The sequence below is a fragment of the Venturia canescens genome, chromosome 3, assembly GCF_019457755.1.
Source record: "Venturia canescens isolate UGA chromosome 3, ASM1945775v1, whole genome shotgun sequence".
In the NCBI taxonomy this organism is placed as follows: Eukaryota; Metazoa; Arthropoda; class Insecta; order Hymenoptera; family Ichneumonidae; genus Venturia; species Venturia canescens.
The window spans coordinates 20,068,773-20,087,564 of record NC_057423.1 but is presented as its reverse complement, the minus strand read 5'-3'; the positions used below and the strand labels follow the sequence as shown (position 1 = coordinate 20,087,564).

The 18,792-nt window shown below is 36.7% G+C and overlaps 1 protein-coding gene across 12 annotated transcripts in view; it reads left to right on the top strand.

The window, feature by feature from the left end:
* LOC122408384 (calcium/calmodulin-dependent 3',5'-cyclic nucleotide phosphodiesterase 1-like) overlaps window positions 1-18,792 on the top strand; it is an 885,001-nt gene that overhangs the window by 853,178 nt on the left and 13,031 nt on the right. Inside the window, exon 13 of one of the 12 annotated variants that reach the window (XM_043415131.1) lies at window positions 16,197-16,333. The exons of the other annotated variants lie outside the window; for them this stretch is intronic. Within the exon in view, the coding sequence (XP_043271066.1) occupies window positions 16,197-16,258 (62 nt within the window). The 3' untranslated portion in view covers window positions 16,259-16,333. Of the gene's footprint in view, window positions 1-16,196; window positions 16,334-18,792 lie in introns of those variants that run through there. 12 annotated transcript variants of the gene reach the window in all.

The following is an 18,792-nucleotide window of genomic DNA, read 5'->3' as shown; positions in this document are numbered from 1 at the left end:
ATCATTATTCATCAAAAGACAATTATTAGAAAAATGTCTAACAAAATTTTTCCATATTCGGAATCCAAAAACATCGAGGGGTTGGATTTTTCCGGTAGTTCCTTTAAGTATAATCATTAGTTTGATATCTCTATTTGAAGGTTTCATATCAAGCTTGGGGACAGTGTCCAGTCCAAGAATCAATCAGCAATAAAGATTTTGGACCAACTTTCGGGAAAAATACATGCTCCAACCAAATTTTAAAATGATCTGGTATTAGAAAAACTTATTTTTTTTCATTCGAAAAAATGTCTACACAAAATAGTGGGTGTAATTTATACCTGAAGTGAGCTTCCCAGACTTGGATACTTCTATGTACACATTATCGGGCCTGAAAAGCATTTTCTCCACTAATGGACCAATCTTGCCAGTTCGTTCTTTTAAAACTAAAAATATAGGAGATAGCAGTTTGCCGTCAGCTGATATAGTCGACTGAATAGTGTAACTGTGAGTCGTAGAAGAGACTGATTGTACAAGACATTATACTTGCTTTTCTCTTTCGATCGCTAAAGTTCTCCGTGAATGCATTTCTAGTTGGAAGCCACTCTGATCTGCATTAAATGTATTTATAGCAACGTATGACCTAAACCCGAATTTCAGCCACGCAAAAGCGTGGCTAAAATGCGCCTTTATGTCATACGGGCTATAAAATAGTATACGATACTCGTGAATTAAGCTGCTCTATTATAGCACGGCGTTTAACACCCTCGCTGTACGCTCGGGCGCCAACTTCACGCCGTGCAATAATAGGCAGCTTAAGAGCAGAGAACATAGATTTACATGGAACAACAGGTCATATGGGCGCATTTGGCTGGGATCCGCTTAGTACTGACCCCGGCCACCGTGGCGCTGTTCAATATACGTGAGCACGCATACACTGACGCTGGAGTCATAGCGCGCGCTTTCTCGTACCCAAGCGTTCAGCCATGCTTGGGGTACTATTGCCCTCTTGCTCGCACCCATAAGTTATGGACCCCACGCTTGGGGTCTCAATGCTGTTAAAACATTTAACATGTTGCAGTCATTTTTTTGCATAAAAAATCAAAAACAATAATTCAACCATTCAACAAAATCAATTGAATTTGTTTAGTTTCGGCTATAATTTAAAAAAAAAACTGTCTTTGATGGAAAAAAAAACACGACCAATCTGGATTTGAACTACTATCTCCAACCTTATGAGAGCGACATCGAACCACTATACCATATAAACTTCTGATCCCTAAGCGGCAGAAAATGCTACTGACTTATCCGGGCCGCTTAATATGTTGAAGTTTTATGAAATAGTAACTGTGGTCGCAAGAGCTATAGTTATCAATATAATTTCCAAATATTCATAAATATCATTAAAAAAAAAATTAGGGCAAAAAAAAATTTCTTTCAACATGAGTATATGAACCGGTAATCTCTCGGATGCTATGGCTTCCTTAGCAGCGATATATAAGAGGGGGGCGGTCAACTGACGCTTTGAATGTGTCAAACACATAGATACGTCGCTGCGCGCTCTACAGCCCATGAGTGGAACTACAGTTTCCATGCCAAAAGCTAACATGGGCCCTGTTGTTCCATGTAAATCTATATTCTCTGTTAAGAGTCATCGAGCGATGGCATATGCAGCGCCAAGTGGCAAAAAATCGAACTGAAATCTTATTCTACCGGATTTCGTCGCGAATATTGAAAAAAAACCGAAAAAAAAATTGCGAAAAATTTGATTTAATTTCCCGAATCCGGCTGTGCTCCGTTTTTGGACATAAGATATTTGTGATGACCGCAATAAATCAACGAAAATATTAGGCGGATTGTTGACGCCATGACAGCTTTGACACCGGTCGCGAAACACATTTAATTAAAAATAATTCGCACATTAGTCACAACTATCAAGAGCACAGCCGGATTCGCACCACTTCACTGCACTCGAAAAAATTTTTTTCAAGACGTTTAGAACAAAACTCGCGGAGAAATCCGGTAGAATAGTACGCGAAGCGTCTGACGCTAAACCGCGGCCATATGGAGACTGAGAACCGTGGGTACCGGGTTCGCCCTTCTGACGGTAGGTTCGCTAGTCCCGTTTGTCGGTAAAAGCGAACTACCATCGGTTACATGAAATATACGGAAACTTTCAAAGTCCCCGAACCTCGAAATTTTTTCAAAGTCCTCGAATCTCGGAAATTTTTTAGTCTCCGAACCTCGAAATTTTTTCAAAGTCCCACGGCTCCTTTCGAAAGATTTTTCTTCATCATATGGGACAGTAAAAAAATTTAACTAAATAAAAAAAAAATAAATTGCTCGGAATGAGATTCGAGCCCAAGACTCCTGAAATTGTAATTCTGTGCGCTACCTACTGGACTAATAGACACTTTACAACACTCTTGTAACGAAACTTCTATATAAATTGTGAATTCAGAATTCATATGTAAGTTCAATTATATTTCATATATTACATGTCTCGTAGCATAGTAGATAAAGCATGATGAGACATGTAATATTTGAAATATAACTGATCTTACATATAAATTGTGAATCATGATTTATATAGTTGTTTCGTTTATAGGAAGATAATATGTCTGGTAGTCTAGTGGGTAGCGCACCAGAATGTAGCCTCAGAGATTCTGGGCTCGAATCTCACTTGGAGTGAATGAATTTTTTTTATTTAGTTAAACTTTTTTGCTGTCCCGTATGATGACAAAGATAAATATTTCGAAAGGAGTTGTAGGACTTTGAAAAAATTTCGAGGTTCGGAGACTTTAAAAAAATTCCGATTCGAGGACTTTGAAAAAATTTCGAGGTTCGGGGACTTTGAAAAAATTCCGAGATTCGAGGACTTTGAAAAAATTTCGAGGTTCGGAGACTAAAAAAATTCCGAGATTCGAGGACTTTGAAAAAATTTCGAGGTTCGGGGACTTGAAAATTTTCGAAATTTTCTCTCATGATGGGTCAGAAACGCGTTTCATTCGATTCTGAATCGAATGAGACACACGTGGGGAGACCAAAAAAAAAATTTTTTTAAAGGGAGCGTGGGACTTAGAAAAAATTTCGAGGTTCGGAGACTAAAAAAATTCCGATTCGAGGACTTTGAAAAAATTTCGAGGTTCGGGGACTTTGAAAATTTTCGAAATTTTCTCTCATGATGGGTCAGAAACGCGTTTCATTCGATTCTGAATCGAATGAGACACACGTGTGGAGACCAAAAAAAAAATTTTTTTAAAGGGGGCGTGGGACTTAGAAAAAAAACTCATGAACGGACCGCGGCGACGGGTCGAGATCGTGCTTGCACTCGATACGACATGGAAGCAACAGCTGTTATTTCGCTGTCCTTGTCGCTCGCATTGGGCTGGCAGAAATCAATAGTTGAAATATTTATCGCTAGGCGCGCTAGTGTCGATTCGTGGCTAGTTCAGACTTTTCCACCGTGAGGCGCTACCCTCGATTTTGAGTTGGTCACGTGAGCTCGATGACTCTTAAGTCACACGTATCGTAATGTACTATTGACAATCCGTACGTTCTAATATTTTGCTTTACGTCATAAACAAATTTTTTAATTTGTTGTTCCAAGACTTTTCCATCTTCAATTGTTTTGGATGTAATGAATTTATTAATTTTTCTCGATACGATACGATGAGCTGCTTTGAATGAGTTTATCCACGTACGAGATGCTTTGAAACGAAAATCAGTATGCCCTATTTCTTTTTGGGCATGTAAGGCCCATTTTTTTAAATCGGAATCGTGCACTATTAAACCAGCATCCACAGCAGCTTTGAAATTTTCCAAAGTGTAACTACAAATTCGTGCTAATTTTTCTTTGTATGTCCCTCCCTTGTTCAAATTGTGGGCCCAGCGCTGTAACTGTCGTATAGATTGCACTTTCTTGAACTTTTGTTTAACACGTCCGAAACCTAAATTTCCTGTCTTCCTGCTGCGTCAATACTCAACGGCCCTTAATTTGTACTCGTAAGATAAGTCTTCGTCATCACGAGTGCATGTATCAGGCGGAAGTTCTGGTTCATGCAGGGCGTCTACCCATTCTTTATCTTCAACAATTCCCATTTCTCGATCCTTAAATGGTTCTTCAAAATGCAAACAATTTTCTTCTACCATTTCGAAACTACCGTATTCATTCATTGTAGTCAACAAAATATTTTCAAAGTTTTCTTTTAACTGTATTTCATCGTTATTCACTGACGAATCCGGTAAACGCATAACTTCAAAAGTTGCGAGAATCATTCTAATAACGTTCAAAGGATTTATCTTCATTTTGATTAATACTAGCAACTTTGTTTTAAATAGTCTCGAATTGTAAGGGACTTCTTTCGTGTAAAATAAAAGTAACCGACTGTGGTGAATATATTCCGCGATCGCAGTTTTATCAGTGCTTCTGCGTCGTATTTCAAATCTAATTTTGGGAGCGATTCACAGATTGAACAGAGGTGACTCCCAAATAACACCGTCAAGTAAAGGGGGGCGATATGATAACTATGAAAATATGTCAGTATTTACGAAATTGTTGTGAAAAGTATGGGAAATACATATTTTTAATATATCTTGTGGTTTATTCATTATTAACTAATAAAAAATATTGTTATTCGGAAAAGTTATCCAATCTGTAATTTTTCGCAGAAAAAAATGAAAGAGAATTTAAACTATGAATGTGATTCGTATGAATACCGTAAAAAGTTACAAAAAATGAAAAATTGATAATGTGGTTGAATTTTCAACGGAAAAATTCGATTTTTTCAAATTTTCCTTGCTCAAGTAGATCAAATCCATTATTTAAATAAATTTTGAATAGAATCTTTTAAGTATAACTAGAAGTCTCAAAATGCCTTCAAATAAAAAACAAACCATTAAGATTGGACGTACTTTTGGTTCTATCATTTTCACCAGTTAGGAAAGTGTAATTTCGGGAAAAATCCATCCATCGGTTGATATGTAAATGTTGAGAATTTGAAGAAAAAACGTATTACGAGGAGAAGAAATAAGAAAAAAAAGAATTACTGCCGTTTGATTGAGATTAAACGTAAACATACATAGGGGTAGTTCACCCCCTTTACTTGATTTGCGAGGAAAACGCAAAAATCCGTATTTACTATTTTTTTACGGTCTTCAAAATGCAATTAAATTCATCGAGATAGGTGCAATAGTTTTTTTGTTATGACGATTTTGTGAATTTCAACCCCTATAACTTTTGTCCTATCCAACCCCCCGACGTAAAACCAGTTACATTTTTCATCGTTTATCATTAAGGTAATTATCCATATGGGTGCATTCGATTATCTCAAGTGGAAATCGGTGAAACTTGAAAAGTATCCCTCAGAGGTCTCAACTTCAAGGGATGATTTCACCTCCTAGAAACGTTTTTCCGCCGATAAAAAAAAATACGGATCTCTTAGATTTTGATGTAAAATAACATATTTAAATTTCATCTAAATCAAAGGACGTCAGCGGAAAGACTTTCCTTTTAGCACATATATTTATCCACAGAAATTTTAAAGTTCGCAGGTATCTGCTGCGATTCAATGTATCTGCGCAATGAGTTTGGAAGACAGCAGTTTCAAATCCATCCATAAATGAGCAACTGAAGACTTTTGTAATGAATTTTTCACTTCATATTTATGTTACGGTGGGAGTCAAAAAATAAAATGAATGGCACAGTATATAAATTTTATAGTTTGCAGATTTTTGCCGTATTTCAATGATCCAAATCTATAGTATTAAAGTGAAAAGTTGTTAGAAGTCATGATGCTACATTAAAATGACATAGCGCACATAACATTAAGAAATTCTGTAGGTTTCCATGATGTTGGCAGGAATTATACTTAATCGCATCCAAAACTGAGCAACTGTAGACTTATCGTAATGAATGTTTTCACCAATAATTCCACATTTGTAGTTTGCAGAATAGGAATACTCATCATACACATCATTTCATAAGTATTGTTGTCAAAATTTGTGTTAGCGTACCCCATTCCAAAGACTGAACTTTTCATATTATCAGCAAAAAAAACATCCATAGACTTTTTGAAACAAGTTTCAAAGTTTATTACTCGACAGACCAGGTGGAAAAAGAATCACTACTTATATCAAAATCAGAAACTGTTTTGAGAATCTGATGTACAAAATGTGCGATTGATGATCATAGTTGGAAACCTCCTGAATCACGTTACCACAATCAGCATGAAGGAATATAGTAGAAAATCATACGACACATATTAGGCAACGAATTAATAATATCAAGAGACTCGGTAGAGTCTCGGGACAAGTACGTTGACAGCCCTGTCGTCTGTTGGCCAGAGCTCGCCGAGACTATATTATCTGTGAATAAACCAATTCGCGGTGGTGGGGGTAAAACTGGCATGTGATTTTCTAGAATTGCGGAGCCCAGGAGATTTGTTGTAAAGCGAAAATTAGTTTGGAGACTAATTTTCAAAATCCCTTTCCAATGAGCCCAAAGTCAATGTGATCGGTGCCGTAATTGCTGACTGAGAAAAAACTTTGCACATGCCTAAGATTATGCAAAAGTTGCTAACACACTTATGAACTGGAGGTATCTGTATACGCGTTCTGACCGACACATACAAGAGCATTTTGATGCCCTTCATAGCCAATCCGCACCGAGAAAATACCGGTTTCAACCAATCGCCGATTAAAAAACTTCTCAATGGTCCGGTCGTCTATCATCACACCGTCGGTCTTCTTGTAACATCATCGTTCCCATGTTTGTTTTACGATACTCTACGTTCGGACGTTGAAAGCGTGTAAGCGCCCAAGTCGAACGCACCCTTCGTGTCACATAATTTATATCTACTGTCAAAATAATTTCTTTCGGTCACCGTCTGCGTAAATTCGTTCATCTTCCATATAATAAAATTTCGGGGAAACAGTGCGAGATGTGTAAATTCGATTCACAGTTCTTATATAACTGTAAAATGTGTTATGCGAATTTCGTGAAAACAGTGCGGTTTAAATCAATCTCATGGCTATGTATTCGCAAGTGTTTGTTAATATATAAACATTAATGTTGGGAAATGTCTCCTTGTATAAACACTTTGACTTTTACGTTTATTTTGTGACATAATTTTCTTGCAATCATTTGTTCTTATTTGGTTAAATTTTCAACAGGAGAGTTGCGAGAAAAAAAAACGTTCGTTCATTAAAACCTCAAACGCTCTTTCCAAACTGTGTGCCTTCCTAAATTGTATGTCATGCAATTATATTGAAAAAAAACTCGCGAAATTGGTTGTATATAAATGAAATCATTTAAATTAAAAAAAAATGTTGATTAAATAAAAGTGTCTAATCTAGTGCATTCCAATATTTTCTTTCATTGAGTTTGGCTGTGCTCTCCACTCCTTTTTTTCTACCTTCTTAGCTTACAGAATATCGCTACCAATTTCAATTCATTATTCTCTAGATAATATATGTGTTGTGGGTATTTCTATTTCCTCGTAATGATTTCAACAACATAATATGAAAAATATAGAACGAAGACTCTAGTTTATACAATTTGGGCCGAGTAAATGCATAGACATTCCCTTGAGTTGCATGATGAATTTGCAAATTTATATCAAAAAGTTATTGGGTGCTTTATTTCTCGTGATATCAAAATTTGTATTGTTGAAATGCGATGGGCACCTCTAAAGTTGAAGAACGTTATGAAAGGACATATATAGAGAGTATTTCTACTTCATATTTGCAATTGGCATTATGGGTTGAAAAATTCATGTCTGTAAGTCTACGCCTGATCATTTTTGGATATGATCAGATATTTAGTTTGCGAATAGCCATGGAGACATACAAAAGTACACCATTTCGCTTGCCTCAACATGCACCATGTCTTTCACTTTTTCTCTCAAATGTGACATAATAACATTCGAGAATGTGGTTCAGGAAATTCTGAAAGAAATTCTGAAATGTTTTTCCCCATAGTATCAAAGTTTGTATTACCAGTATGCGGGGAGTACCTGTAAACTTTGATACTTCTGTAAAGCAGCCGGTGTGGAAATCATTTCACTTTTTGGTATCGACTGTAGTATATAAACAGAGAAAGTCATTACTAAAGTCTTCAGTCGCTTATTACTGAATAGGTCTGAAATTGCTGTCTTCGAAAGCCAATGCACAGATACATCAAACAATTTTGAGCTCTGTTGGCTGTTAAGCGTACTGTCTTTATTACTTTCAGTATTGGCATAATTAAGTTAATGAATCTGTGGTCTGTATGAAAATGAAGATGAATGAACCGCCGCGGATACTTGCAAACTTTGAAAATTCTGTGTATTAACATATGCGCCAGATATTATCGCTTCGCATTTTTGATTATGGAATATGGACTTAAATAAATAATAAAAATTATAGAAGAAATATAAAATATGGATATATATAAATAATAAGTAAATGAACATAATAAAAAAATAATCATAAATGTTACAAAAAGTCAGCGGTGGCTCATTTCAGAATGGCATAACATTTTATGGTTTCAGAATGCCATGCATACATAAAAAAATAAGCGATTCTGTTGGTCTAGACACACTATATTGTTTCTTGCTCCTATTGAAACTCGGTGGGTACATGCAGAATTTGAAAATTTTGTGCATCGACATGTGTGCATTCACTTTGCATCTCTGGATATAGTGATATGAATAAAAGTGAATTCATCAAAAAGTCATTGGAAAGCTCATTTCAAATGCAATAAAAATTTCTATCTTCAGAATGCAATGTATATAATATCTTAAAACTGCCAATTCTGTTGGATTTTTTTTTAATTTTATCTATCTCTCACTTGAATTTTGGAGAAAAAAGATCGAAAAAATCTGTTCTATGAAAGAAGTCTTCACATCCCTTCATTCCTGGTATGAAGACTTGGGAAAAATCGCCAAAGTCTAGGGATAGATCTGTGCCGATAATTTTTTACATCAAATTTTACGAAAAATAAGTCCTTTTTCGTGGAAACCAAAGTGACAAACCGAAAATAATATCTCGGCCTCCAATGTGCATTCCTCGGTGCTCTTGGGTTCCCAATGAGCATAACATATTAGAGTACAAGGGAAAAAATCACCAAAGTCCATGGACAAATATGTAACAAAATATTTTCAGTACATCTTTGACAAAAAGTTGGTCTTTGTTCGTGGAAACCAAAGTTACAAGCTGAAAATCATATCTCGGCCTCCAACGCGCATTCCTCCATGCTCTTGGGTTCCCAGTGGGCATAACATATTATAGTACAAGGAAAAAAATCGCCTAAGTCCAAGGACAGACTTATGACGATATTTTTTCTGTACAATTTTGACGAAACTTTGGTCTTTTTTCGTGGAAACCAAAATTTTTAACCGAAAATCATACCTCGGCACCCATCCCGGATTTCTCCATGCTCTTGGGTTTCTAATGGCCATAATATATTAGAGTAAAGGGAAAAAAATCGCTAAAGGCCAAGGACAGACCTGTGACGAAATATTTTCAGTATAATTTTGACGAAAAATCGGTCTTTTTTTCTCGGAATCCGACGTTAAGAGCCGAAAATCATATTCCTGCCACCAACATGAACTTCCTCATGTTCTCGGGTTCCTAATGGACATAACGTGACGTAAAAAAAACGCGCCTGGAACTCTACCCCTGCGGTGGTGCGGAAAAGAGATCATAGTATCATATCATCATCGTGCGTGTTTAAAATCTGTGAAAATGCACTAACAAAATAATATTCTTAAAAAACATACTAAGAAAATAACACATGAAAAGTGAAATTTAAATTCTATAGCCATCAAAATGAAATCGAGGAAGTCGAGAAAAAAAACGTGATATCAAACCCCAAAAATCCCCTAGGGAAAAAAGGTTGGGACAAGTACATTGATGGTCCCTTGTTTCTGGATGACATAGAAAAAATATTCAAAACCAGGAAAAAAATTCTATAGATGTAAAAAAGGAAAAATTTAAAAGTTCAAAAAAATTCAACAGAAATAAGAAACAATCGAAAAAAATTCTATAAAGGAAAATAAAAAATTTTCAAAAAAATTCATAAATATTGAGCAAATTGAAAAAGGTACTATCCAAGTTTAATGCAGTATAAAAATGTATGATATCATTTGGAGGCCAAGTTTTTATTGATAATTTGGAATATTTATCGAACAAATAGGAAACATTCATTGAAAAATTGACGTTTTATGCATAGGAGCCACTAATCATTCATAATAATTATTTTCGAGAAAAAAGAAGTTCGTGAAATCATAACGGAAGTTACGTGCAGTACTAAAATTGATTATATCTATTCGAGGCCAAGTATTTATCAATAATTTGAAATACAATCTCCGGCGATAAATGAGTGTTGAGAATCCTCGTCGGGCTCAGAATGTTTCATCGAAATTACTAAAAAATTAATGGAAATAAAAAATCGTAGAACCTTTCTTTCGAATAATAAGAACGATATCAACCCATTTTTTTTAACCTGAACATATAAAAATCGTTAAAAATTCACATGAAAGTCATTCGTTACTTCAAGAAGGTACAGACTTTAAAAAATCGATTCCCCTGCGATTTTCAGGATCCCCCGGTATTATTCACAACATTCAACTTCGATTGGATCGGTACAAATTATGTTCAAATACGTCTTAAACATACTTGTCCGGCCCATCACTTTTTATTCAAATTGCTCATTCCAAAAAAAATCAAAAACGAAATTAATCCATGTGTTAATATTAAAGAACCGTAATTTCCGAGAAAATAATTTTCCTTCGAATTACAGGAATCGCTCTTATCGTATTCGACTCGTGATATTTATCAAAATATGTACGTGACTATCGAAAAAAAACATTGCATGGCTGAGTAGGTCCGAAAATTTCTTGTAATGCGACTTATTATTTATCATTTTTATTGGTTGCTACCGAATGGTATGTGCTCGGTGAAGGAAATGAGAAGTGGAAATCGCTATTATTGCAATACGAACTGGAGAACAATCAAGTTCAAATTACTTGGAGATATTATTTTTATTTCTATCCATTTTATTATATTTGTGATCATAGAAGAGCCCTGATTTTTTTTCGAATGAGCAATTTGAATAAAAAGTGATGGGCCGGACAAGTACGTTAAGACGTATTTGAACATAATTTGTACCGATCCAATCGAAGTTGAATGTTGTGAATAATACCGGGGGATCCTGAATATCGCAGGGGAATCGATTTTTTAAAGTCTGTACCTTCTTGAAGTAACGAATGACTTTCATGTGAATTTTTAACGATTTTTATATGTTCAGGTTAAAAAAAATGGGTTGATATCGTTCTTATTATTCGAAAGAAAGGTTCTACGATTTTTTATTTCCATTAATTTTTTAGTAATTTCGATGAAACATTCTGAGCCCGACGAGGATTCTCAACACTCATTTGTCGCCGGAGATTGTATTTCAAATTATTGAATAATACTTGGCCTCGAACAGATATAATCAATTTTAGTACTGCACGTAACTTCCGTTATGATTTCACGAACTTCTTTTTTCTCGAAAATAATTATTATGAATAATTAGTGGCTCCTATGCATAAAACGTCAATTTTTCAATGAAAGTTTCCTATTTGTTCGATAAATATTCCAAATTATCAATAAAAACTTGGCCTCCAAATGATATCATACATTTTTATACTGCATGAAACTTGGATAGTACCTTTTTCAATTTGCTCAATATTTATGAATTTTTTTGAAAATTTTTTATTTTCCTTTATAGAATTTTTTTTGATTGTTTCTTATTTCTGTTGAATTTTTTTGAACTTTTAAATTTTTCCTTTTTTACATCTATAGAATTTTTTTCCTGGTTTTGAATATTTTTTCTATGTCATCCAGAAACAAGGGACCATCAATGTACTTGTCCCAACCTTTTTTCCCTATGTATCAATCCGCTGCAAACCGATGGAGTGAAAACAAGGATCGGACAGAGCAGAGCCAAATTCAATAGGAAGCAAAATATGGGACTATTCAAAAATAATGATGACACAAGAAATAAATTAGAAAACATTTATTCAATTGGAGTTTCTCACATTATACTAACAGTTTCGTGTGTTTTTGTTTTATTAATTATTGTGATGGTGGAAAAATCGGGATAGGAGGAACGATCCGAAAAAATGCGGCAGGGACTGAACCGGGGTTCGAACCCGGGACCTCTCGATTGCCGGTCGAGTGCTCTCCTTTTTTTTTTTGAAAAAATGTTTATTGTTTCTTGCATTACATTCTTTTTTGATTGTGGTTACAATAAACTAAATAAAAAGAAAACCGTATTTCGTGGGATGCTTATGCCCTTGGCTGCGTTGTACAGCGCTCACGGCTTAATAATTTTCGTCTCCTATTGGTCGTATTACTGGTGTGAAATTCGCTTTGTGTTTACGTGCTTCTGGGCATGTCACTATTTTGCCACTGGCGAGGCACATGTGAGCTTGAAGAAAAAAGTGTGGGGTAAAGAAAAAAAAGAAAAAAAAACCTCATTTGGATTCGCTTTGCCAGTTATGTTCTTAGGGCTACAGGACTTAAGACTAATTAACGCTAGTTATAAAGCTAATCAATATATACATGTTTACATATTTACAGGTAGGCATGTGCCATAGGTCACGTTGGGGGGTGGCGATTATCGCCTGCGAGGTCGGTTACCTGGTCTTTGGCTTAGCACCAGTAGGGATCGCCTTGCTTTCAGTTCGCGGATGTGCTTTGAGTTGTCATTCAGCCATTCGTATTTATTAATTTTGGTTCTGTGAAAGTCTGTATGGTCGCAACTTGGTATTGCAGTCGAGTAAGTGAATTTCTCTGGGTTGTCGTTAAAGTCAGTGTTGGACATAGAGATTCTTTTGTCCGCCTTGTTACGTTTCCAGTGGTAGAGTACTGGTATGTTGTCCGCATTTTGTACCAGACCTTTGTCGTCACAGTATTTGAATGCCTGGGGGGGTCAAGTATCCAGTGCGTAGCTGTTGCTCCGTTTCCGCGTTGCTTTGGCTCGATATGCTGTCTATTACTCTATTTCTGACGCGAGGGAGGCCACTGAAGTAATCCCTGGTTAGTTTAAGTGTGAATGCGTCGAGAGACCTTTAACACATAATTCGGTTTGAGATTTTCTGATCTATAGGGTGGCTTACGAGTGGCGTTGGGATGATGCTCGATTTGGAGTGTTCGAAATGATAGAATAGGTACTGCGTTTAGAATGGTATGGGCTATACTGAGGACTTAGTATACTAACGAGGCATGGGCTATACCGAGACTTATAAATTATGTGGCAAGGGCTTTGCCGAGAACTTATATCTAAAAGAGTGGCCTGGGCTGTGCCAAGGAGTTTAGATATCTATGGCAAGTGATAGTCGGACGCTATGCCGAGAGACACTTGTCACGGAGATCTTAGGGTGATTTCGTTCCCGAGTGATAGTCGGACGCTATGCCGAGAGACACTCGTCTCCGAGATCGAGGAGAACATCGTGATAGCTGGACGCTATGCCAGGAGACACGATATTTCGAAGTAGGATGGGCTTTCCTAAGGAAGCGTGATAGCTGGACGCTATGCCAGGAGACACGCCGCAAGTATATTATAGGGTTGGAGTTTTTGGAACAAATGATAGGTAATTGGCCACGGAGGTGTCGCCTTATATAGTGTCTACTCCGTAGTGCGGCGAGGCACGCGGCGCGGGGTTTCCCTCACCGTGGTGGGGCGTCGGACTCGACTGTTCTTACGCACACGGTATAGTATTATTTTAGTACGAGTAGAGAGATTTTTATTGTAAAAACTGGCACAGTTGGCGCGGAGTGCACTTCTGGCTTTGGCCAGTTGGTTGCGTATGTGTTCGTTCCCGCGTATTAGGTAATCGAGTTGGACTCCCAGGTATTTGACTGATTTTTTGTGTGGGATCCATTTTTTCTCGTTTGTTCGCGGGGCTGTGATCTCAATTTGGAAAGTGGAGCTACCTCTTTTGTATTTTGAGTGTATTCTGCGGAGAGGTTTCCTGAATAGGATGGTCTCGCATTTTTGCGGGTTTAGTCTCAAGTTCCAGGCTGTGAAGAATTTGTTAACTTTCTCGACTATACTCTCAAGTTCATTCCTGACTTCACTTACTTGTTTGTTCTTAGTGTAAATGATCACGTCGTCTGCAAAAGCAATTTCTGCCGTGTTTGCGCCACTGTTTAGGCCGAAATGTTTTAGCAGTTCGCATGTATACAGGTTGAACAGGATCGGCGAATTGACGGTCGAGTGCTCTCCCAACTGAGCTATCCAGGCCGCCTTCCACACTTAATTCGAACAAGTACATTTATAAGATATATGACGAGTTGCTGCCAGAGACTCTTTACCGGAGCGATAGCGTTTCCAATTGTTTTCGAAAATTTTCAAAATTTATTTCTTCAATAATTAATTAACTATATCATTTCGGTTCGAATCGTCCTCGTAACGTTGAATTCCACAACGTTACATTATCAACCATAATATTTCAGATCGCAAAAAGAAAATTTGACGTTATAGGTTGACGAACGTTTTTCCTCACAACTTCCAGACCTATTTTTGGTAAACTGATTTTCCCTATTTATATTATTCACTAACTATAGGAACGTTTGTTACATTTGTCCCGCACTACGTAACGTCAAACCCCGGCCGGTTCGTTACCACATAGCTATCAAAGGGAACTCGTATATATCCCCTGGGGAAAAAAAGATTAGGACAAGTACATTAATGGTCTCTTGTTTCCTGATGATATCACAAAAGATGTAAAAAAATTCATACAAAAAAAATTTCAACACAATAGTTCAGAAATAAAATTTTAAATCATGAATAAACAATATATTAAAAAAAATTGGAAATGTGTAATTATTTTATGAAGTGAAACAAAATTCAAATAAAACGTGAGAAATGAAAAATCGCTCTTGAAAACATTTTGGGAACCGAAGCCTCATCTTGTTTTAAGATCTAAATCAATTGAAATAAATTTTCATTTAAGTGACGTGCAGTATTAAAATTTATGATATCAATTCGAGGAAAAGTATTTAATGGTAATTCGGAATATTCATTCCTATGGGAACCATCAGGAACTTGAGAAAGATCTAATAAATCAAAAACGTTACAATCTGAGTTACGTGAAGCACTGAAATTAAATATATCATTTGGAGGACAAGTATTTTATTAGTAATTCGCAATTTCGACATTATAAAATTGTTCTAATAAGCGTTCAAATCCAAAAAAGTTACATCAAAGATAAAGTCATTTGTTACTCTATGGTGATAGAGACTTATAAGAAAATCGATTCTTCTCAGACGTTCAGGATCCCCTGGTATTATTCACAGCATTCGACGTCGATTGGATCGGTACAAATTATGTTTAAATATGTGTTAAAAGTACTTGTCCGGTCCATCACATGAAAAAATAATGTTTTTTCATGATTTGTGAAAGCTTTTCTTAATTGTTTTGTTGAAATTATATACAGTTGGTTTCGTAATTTTTTTTACATACCATTATGTTTTGAATTTTTTTCATTCGTCATCCGATGTACTCGTCACTTTTGCATTTATTTGACAACGTTTTATTCCTTTGAATCAAATGTTGTTCATACATTACCAAGATTTATCAGATTCATTTTTTTATTCATTACGTTCGGAATGGTTTTTTTATAATATTCAGTAATGAATTGCTCATTTGAAGCAAGTTTTGAGAGAATAGATCGAACAACTTCTTATAAATTATTGTGCATTTGTGTTTTGAACTACATGAGTGTCATATACGGTTTCATTGAGACTTTGATTTGATTTGACTACTTTTTGTGCTATGTAAACTTAAAAAAATTTTACAGGATATTGGAAAATCAAATTCTTCATGTTAGGGCACAATATAGATGATATTCTGTTATTGTTAATTCATTTTTTGTTCATTCCAAGAAATGCACACTACATGAGTAACCTATGTAGGGTTTATTCACTGAGACTACCGTTCAGATGTAATGATTATGACCCATCAGAATGTACTTGCGAAAAGACATTTATTGAATACATTTTTAATTAAAATTATAACCGTCTATTAAAAATTGAACGATTTTTCTGTTTTGAAACACCTGATTTCAATTTTCTAAAATGTTGCATAGCTCGATAATCCTTCAATTTTTAATATTTCTGTATGATTTTAGTTCAGGCGATAGCCACTGCTTTACAAATCAAAACGCTCCTTGGTTTTTTGATCGCAGATAAACGGAACCCCCGGGAATCGTGGAAATCATGGAGAAACATATCGGATCCTGAAGAGTAATTAATCCGAGATATAAGAGTTAAAAAATTCTATCTTGAAGTTGAAATACCAATGAATAAACTCTTCAAATTTCAAGTCTATGTTTTTATCTCGCCACGAAAAAATCGCGGAAAACCCCCAAAAAATGAAGAGTCTCTGATAGCAACTCGTCATTTCTTATAAATGTACTTGTCTCAGAGTTGCTGCCGCGACTCTAGATATACGCGAACAGTGCCGAGTAGAGTTGCCTAGTGTCGAACTGTGACCCTGTCAACGAGGACGGGAAACAAATATTAAAATGCGATTTTTTTGCAAGTGATAATCATTTGCCGACTATCACTGATTATAGCACAACCATTCATGACAGAACACACAAAGAGAATGAGGTTACGCTGGCCATAACTCGTCCCACACGGTTAAACGATTGCGATACCATCTATGCCGAGCCACCCAGTCTAGCTTCAATCTAAAAGTTCGGTAGCCGAAACTAGCCGATCTGTTCACGACGCCATCTATATTGAGCCACCCTATTTAGCTCTTATCTAACAGCTCGATAGCCGGAACTAGCCAATCCGTTCACGACACCATTTTATATCGAGCCACGCTATCTAGCTCCAATCTAGTGGTTCAATAGCCGAAACTAGCCGATCCGTTGGCGACGCCATATACAACGAACCACCCCCTATCTAGCTCCAATCGAGCGGCTTGATAGCCGCAACTAGCCGACGAGTATGTGTAATGCTTGCCAGCAATAAGCTAGCACCTAGCTAATTATGCTATCTAGATAAAACTAGAGAGGGGCTAGGGTCAAAATAGTCCATGCCCAGTGATTTTCTGTACGGGATGTTGATAGAGAATCGAGTGACAGCAATTCCGACTCGCCCAGATAACAAAACTTTATTTTTAATAATTGTACGGTTAATATAATCCAAAAATGAATGTTAAAATAAAAAACTTGTAACACGAACTGTATGTTTATCTGCTTACCTGGGGATTTTAATTTATTTAGAGATCGTAAGAGTTTATCTCGGGGAACCCTCCCCCCGAACCCCCCGCTGGGGACTTCGCTCCCTGCGACCTTCCTCCCGCGCATTTGAATCGTTGGGTGAATGTTTTACTACGTGCAGTTAATGTGATACGTATTCAGCGTTAATACATTCCGAAATGAAATATTATTTTACAAAGTATTGAACATTATGAAGCTCTTATGAAGCTTGGAAACGTGGTTTTGTAATATAAAGTATCGTGTGCACCTCGGAGGTAAGGGCTTTTATTGCCTCACGCAATGTTTTCAGTACGAATCGAAGCCAAGCGCGCGAGAAGACAAAATTTTCAACGATGGAAATCGTTAGAAACGAACAGAGGAACAATTGTTCTAATAAACAATAAACATTATTCATTAATTTCGATCGCGTATATTGAAGCAAGATAACTAAGCGGTTTTTCGACCGTTGGAGAACTTGATTCCAAATCAAAACTATCAACGATGAAAATCATGCAAATGAACGGAAAGTGAAGAAAATCGTTAATCTCAGAATGCAACCTTTTTTTCGAGTTGGAGTGGTGCAAACGCATTCAAAAATATGACTCCCGTCTTCCACATATTCTAGCGTGCGGCCAACGTCTCCCATCCGATTTCCCATGCGTGCGTGTCTCGTTAAACTGTGATCGAAGACGCGCGCCGCGCTATTTAACGGTAGTATGCGGTAGCTCCTTGCGAGCTTTACTCTACCGCCCGAGCAGGGGGGGTCTGCGACGGAAAGTTTTGTCGAGAGATCCAGGCCCTTAATGGTCCATTCCACTCCCTTGGGGAGATGATCCTCACAGCCAGCTTCCATTCCCGGGGTTCATAGGTTCCTCCGCCGTCGGTACCCAGACTTGCCGATGCTTTCGTTGAGGTGTCTAAGCCCGGAAAGTGAGTCTCAATCAATTGATAGAGGCTTTCCTTGGCATTTTCGGTGTAAGTCTCATCTAGTCTTTACAGACATCCCAATTGTGGCGTGTTATCCTGATTGAGATATTCTGCTTTGACTGCTTAGTCATCCTCCCAGACCTTTCATGACCCCACTCAGTAGTCACGGCTCCTGGATGAGTGCCAATCCACTCTGCTTGCTAACCATCGCCCTATCGAGAATGGCCGAAGCGCTCTTTACGTGGTGCAGATTGATTCAGATTTTCTGGTTACTATCATGACACGTGGTTACTATTGGGTCAGTTAAACCTAGAGTTATTGTCACGTTTGCTGGGAGGTGAGGAATACCTGGATTTCATTCTTGGTTCAGTTTTATCAGGAATCAACATTGCCCAATCGTCGTCAGAATGTTTTGAGTAATCTTAAATATATTAAACGTAATGTAATAGAGAAATTGAAATGGAGAACACGTAATGAAAAATGCATTACATTTCCATTAAAAAAAGTATAATCCTGATTGCCATCAATGAAAAATGGTCCTAAAATTTTTGGTAACGTGTAATATTGATAAAAAAAAATCCATTACGAGATATTTTAAAAATGGCGAAATTAAAAAAAATGAAAAAAACACAATTCTGTTTTT